Here is a 6,099-nt window from a genome sequence, read left to right as displayed (position 1 = left end):
TGGGTGCTGCTTTCCACTTCTGTCTTAAGTTTGCCTCAAGTGCTATATCTCTGGAGATCCAAAACGGCCATAGTCGGAGCTGTTCAGGAAAATTTGACTGTTCTGTATTCATCCAGCTTTCTGAGGAATCAGAGGGAAAGCAATGTAGCCTGAAATAGTATTTGGTTTGCTGTCAGGAAAGTTTGGGATGAGACAGAGCAACAATAGGCACCCACAAGCATTTATAGTCCAAGTATGACCCGTTACCAAGATCTTATGTTTGTAGGGTAGTTAGATCAATACAATCAATGACCTTCAACATGAAAACAGGTGAAAACTCTTTGTGGTTTGGGACTAACATTGCTGGAATCGATGGTTGGGGGATAGGAGACAAATAAAAGGAACGATAAAATAATAAACCTTTCTTTCCCCATGAACATGGAAAGTAGGAGAAGTAAAATAGATACAAAAAAATTTCAGAGAAAGAGGCACCTGTGTGGCTCAGGCAGTTAACTGTCTAACTTTGGCTCTCATTTTTCAGGGTCTTGGGATGATCTTGAGGTCCTGGGATTGAGCCCCCCATCGTTATGGAGTCTGCTTCTCAATCTCCCTCTTCTCACCCCACTCCTTCTCTCTCTCTCTCTCTTTTTCTCAAATAAATAATAAAATCTTAAGAAAATTCATTAAATTATTTAAGACTTACAATAGTGCATATGTTGATGTAAGTATTTTTACCACTGTTATGCATATAAGAACACGAGAAGTTACTAGATTCTAAATAACTGGCCCAAATAGCCATTACGGAAGAAAAAGGATATTTCTAAATTTAACACTAGCTTCCAGGCTTTGAACGTTTAGTAACTCCGAGTAAATGAAGGATTCTAACTGATGGGGTTCAGGGCAGGCTGCCCCCGTGTGCCACTTTGACATGTAGATTGTTCTGAGCTGAAAACAATCAGACCCAAAGGATTCAAGAGGAATTTATTTCTTCTCCAGTAACTGCCTGAAAGGATTTAGACAGAGGGCCTGGTCCAGGAAGAGAGGTACCACCAGAGATAATTAGAAAGAGTGTGGGGTAGACATGGTAAACTGTGGGGGACTCTGCAGCGCTTGCTTGTCCAAATTCCCCTCTGGGGCCCATTGAATCTTCACCCCCTTCTCCTAGCTCAGAATAGCATATAAACCTCAGTTGCCTGAGTATCAGGGAGTTTCATTGCTTTGGGGTTCCCATACGTATGAAATAAAAGTTGTTTTCTCCTGTTAATCTGTTTTACGTCAATTTAATTGTTAGATCAGCCAAAGAACAGAGAAGGAAAAAAAGCAAAAGCTTTCTTCCCCTACAGAGGCCTATTTACTTCTGGCCTCTTGGTGAATGTAAAAATGAACAAGCAAACAAACAAAGACTAAACAACAACAAGAACACAAAGCAGCTTTTGGAGTCCAGAACTTTAAAAGGGCTGCCATTGATTTCATGCCCTCACCGCTCTTGCTCTCAAGCAATCAGTAGCAGGTTCCAACAAAGTTTTATTGCTGCTAGGTAGACAGAAGTTCTCTCTGTGACGTGAATCAACAAGTTAACTCCATCACAGGTCCCCACACTGGAATTACGGCATTTTCCTATTTGCCTGACGTTCAGCTTTCTTAGAAACTCAGGTTCACTCAGAGAAAGGGGATTCCTACATGTTTGGGTTCCAAGTACAGGACATGCAATTCCCTATTCAAAGTTGGGTGTTTGTTAAACATGTCTCTTCAGCATGGTTTCTAAGAAAAAGCCTTTCTGTCAGAGGAGATAATTAATTCCTGGGAGAGAGAGTAACAGCACCAAAGCCCTTGAACCTTTATGGAAACCTCTTTAAATATCCATGTAGTGCAAGGTGAAAATGATTTTTGTTGATCACATTTGCAGAGCAAGATTCATTAAGGTTAGAATGAGCCATTTGCATGTGTTTACTCCATACTTCTTGCCTCTTGGCTATGGGACCAGAGCCATCTGTAGGTGACTTCTCCACAGTGCTTCAAAAGAATCCATTCTAAATTCAAATCCCAAGTGCTGTGTAAAAACTTTTTGAGGCTTTCAGCTAGAAGGGAATCTTTTGATTGATAAAAACACTTTCTTAAAAACTTGATTTGATATCAACTTATTTGCATAGTCTCTTCCTGAGTGTGTCTTATCTTTCATATTGAAAGTTACTTATCTAAGAAGAGATCAGTTTGAAGATGGGGTTATTTCTGAACACCCCCAAACATCAGTAAGATCTTCTAAGTCTGTAAGGTAAGTTTTCAATACTGCTGATGCATCTTAAACATTGTTCCTTCCCATATCTATTAATCATTGTTTCAGTCCCTTCAAATATAGTATTAGAGTATTCTATCCTCACCTCAGCTCTATAAAGGACAGTTGGTAAATATCATTCACCTAAGCTGACAGATAAACAATTTGAAAATCAAGGAGTTGAAGCCAGTTGTAGGACCCTGCTCTTTGTCACCAAACGGCATGTTTTTGCAATGAGACATCTAGTTTAATAATGTAGACTACTCATGAGAGTGAAAACAAAATGTAAATGCACTTCTCACATAGAAGAGACATAATTATGAATAATAAATGATGTATGTCATCAGCTGTGAAGTCCAAGCAGGAATGGAGAATTCTTTCTGGTAACAAAGGCTACAGATAATTGAGTCTGTATGCCTTCTTTTAAAGTAAAGTTGGAGAGGATTCTTCCTGAACTTCTTGCACAGTTAAATTATTGCCTAACTGTCACTCAAAATGTCAAAAATTCCTGTATCCTAGGTGCCTACACAGTTACAGAATAGATGAAAGTCCTCTGTGTGCACACCACGGTGGTGATACGTTCAAATAGGTTTCCTTACACAGCTCTCATAAAAACCTTTGATACGGATATTATTAATTTTGCCTTATAGATGAGGAAATAAGGATGTAATGTGCTAGAAAGGTACTCCAGATAAAAGAAGATGCAAGTGGAAACATCAGAATTCTAACCTGGTCTTCATGATTTTCGAACCAAAACACTTAACCGCAGTGGAAATCCTTTTCAACATTCAACATTCAACATAAACATTCAACATTTAAAGATAAAAAGATCTTTTAATGAATACATTACTACATTTTATTTGATAACTGGGTGTTCAAGTATGTCAGTGTGTGTGTGTGTGTGTGTGTGTGTGTGTCCCCTAAGGAAATTGTGTTATATATACGTGCCTCCAAAATAGTAATAAAGCAAATATAATTATTAAGGTCATAAAAAGGAGATTACTAGTTCATTGTTGTAAATTATGACAATATAGGGCATGGGTAAGAATTTGGAGGAAAAACATGAACAAAAATAATCTGAACTAATCTTGGTTCTGCCCTTAATTAGCATCTTGGTCTTGGCAGGATCTTTAACTTCTCTACGTTTCTATTACATAATGTATAAAATAAGTATAAAAGCAATAGCCGGAATTATCTTGCAGGTTTGTGGTTGTGATTAAATCACCAAATGTCTGCAAAAACACTCAGAGTCACTAAATATTCAATTTTAGTAAATATTGTCATTGTTACTATCACCATCAACTTAATTCTCTGACACTGTTTCCTCATCTCAAACTGGATGGAATAATACCAAACACACAGGATGTTATCAGTATTTAAGGAGATCCTATCTACACAACACTTGATATTATGCCATGAACATAGTAATCAATTATTAAACTCTATATGTATGTGTATATAATATATACTAATATAATATTATTGTATTTAGACAATAAGCATTATGAATCATGTTTATAGTAGCTTTTGTATACTTTCTTTACATACCCACCAACAACACCGTTACCTCTATGTCAACAATTATAAATAATCACGTAACTGGGGTTTCTGTCTCTGGCTTCCAACCCCTTACGGAACCTCACCCCACTTCATCCAAGGCACATGAAGATCTTTATTAAATTATATCCCTTATTCCCCTTTCCTCAAATTATTCTTCCGTTTTCCACCTATATTTTCACTGTCTTCCCATGGTTTCCCATTTCCTAAGGATAGAGGGAAAATTCCTTAACCTCGCATTCATAGCTTTTACCTCATAAACTACCTCCCCTTTCTTACTTAGCGGCCACTATGTGTACAATTTACTACTTCATGTTAGGCTTAGTCACCACACATGATGACGTGTGCACAGACGATCTCCTGCCTGTGTGCTTACAAAGTTCCTGCTGTCCATACTCAATAGAAACTTCACCAAGGAGATAAATCAAAAAATCTTAAAGAACTCAAAACTTATTTTCTATCTCAGAAAATCTCATAGAATCCACAAATCATTAGAATCTAGGTATTTATTTTTAACAACATGAGCAAGCTTAATAAATTCAAGGTCATATTAATCAAAAGTAATTTTTTTTCAGGTAATGCAATTAATCATAATATGAAATAATGGTGAATAGGAACAACGTGACAGAGTTTGTTCTACTGGGGCTCACAGAGAATCCAAAGATGCAGAAAATCATATTTGTTGTGTTTTTGGCGATTTACATCGTCTCTGTGGTAGCAAATGTCCTCACCGTGGTCACTATTACTGCCAGCCCATTATGGAGGTCCCCCATGTACTTTTTCCTTGCCAATCTCTCCTTCATTGATGCCTGCTATTCTTCTGTTAATAACCCTAAACTGATCATAGATTCACTCCATGAAAAGAAGACCACCACATTCAATGCATGTATAACTCAAATTTTTGGGGAACACTTCATTGGAGGTGCTGATGTCATCCTGCTTACCGTGATGGCCTATGACCGCTATGTGGCCATCTGCAAGCCATTGCACTACATGACCATCATGAATCGGCGGGTTTGTGTCCTGCTAATGGGAGTGTCGTGGGTTGGAGGCTTTCTTCATGGAGCCATACAAATCCTCTTTATCATCCCTTTACCCTTCTGTGGCCCTAATGTCATAGATCACTTTATGTGTGATCTGAACCCTTTGCTCAATCTTGTCTGCACTGATACCCACAGTCTAGGGCTCTTTGTTGCTGCCAACAGTGGTTTCATCTGTGTCTTAAACTTCCTCCTCTCGATCGTCTCCTATGTGGTCATTCTGCATTCTCTGAGGAACCGTAGCTTGGAGGCGAGACGCAAAGCCCTCTCCACCTGTGTCTCCCACATCACAGTGGTCGTCCTATTCTTCGTGCCCTGCATATTTGTGTACATGAGACCTGCAATTACTTTATCTATTGATAAAGCAGTTGCCGTGTTCTACACTATGATAACGCCCATGTTAAATCCTTTAATCTATGCCTTGAGAAATGAACAGATGAAAAATGCCCTAAAGAAATTGTGTAGTAGAAAAGTTATTTCAGGTGAGAAATAAATACGCCCGAAGCTCAACATTGATGCAATGGAAGCAAAGGTCAAATGGGCATTTTGGATTATCTCAGCTAGGAATACTTACCAAATAAAGAAAATTGTAAAATGCTATGAATGATTCTGCACTGAGCCTAAGAGAAATGTGTGCAAGAAACAGAAAATGTAACCACAGACTAATATAAATATATATATATATATATATTCCATATCTATAAATTCTAACATATTTGTGTAAAGAATTCTGCTCATTTTTATACACCAGGTTGATGATAACATGTTGCCTTTAAAATTATGGTATAAAACAACTCTAGGGTTATACAAGCAAAGCGCCATTTAACATCTGTGGGGTAACAAAGATTACCCCAAGTTTCCAAATGTCCTTTTAGGCTTAGAGTAGTTTTGTATTGCTTATGTTACCTATCATAGGCTGCTAACCCATCAGAAAGAATGAAGACTCAAAAAAATGAACACCTTATTATTTGAGAGGAATTTCTAGTTATTTGAAGTCACACTCTATAGAGTATTTGACTACTTGTTGAAAATTTGTACAAGGAAGCATAATGCCTGGGGCACCACAAATATTGAATGACTGATAATGGTATAATGGAAGATGGATATAGTCAAGAAAATGTAGAGCAGAAGAATAGTACTGGAGACAAGGGACTTTTTCCTACTTTTCTCTGATTCAGACTCAGAATTCTAGCTAGATCTTTGAGAAGCCAGTTTGTTTTAACTGCTGCCTAACCTGTGTAATGAGAAAGA

General features: G+C 37.7%; 1 protein-coding gene across 1 annotated transcript; it reads left to right on the top strand.

The window, feature by feature from the left end:
* The first annotated feature begins 4,411 nt into the window (after positions 1–4,411).
* On the top strand, positions 4,412–5,341 carry LOC113246451 (olfactory receptor 4C46-like). The gene has a single exon (XM_026487060.3). The coding sequence runs from the start codon at positions 4,412–4,414 to the stop codon at positions 5,339–5,341; it is 930 nt and encodes a 309-aa protein (XP_026342845.3).
* Positions 5,342–6,099: the final 758 nt, after the last annotated feature.

Source organism: Ursus arctos, unplaced genomic scaffold, assembly GCF_023065955.2.
Source record: "Ursus arctos isolate Adak ecotype North America unplaced genomic scaffold, UrsArc2.0 scaffold_23, whole genome shotgun sequence".
In the NCBI taxonomy this organism is placed as follows: Eukaryota; Metazoa; Chordata; class Mammalia; order Carnivora; family Ursidae; genus Ursus; species Ursus arctos.
This window is presented reverse-complemented; position numbering and strand designations above follow the sequence as displayed.

Excerpts from the sequence above, each read along its gene's own strand:
- LOC113246451 (XM_026487060.3), top strand. The coding sequence starts at position 4,412 with ATGGTGAATAGGAACAACGTGACAGAGTTTGTTCTACTGGGGCTCACA.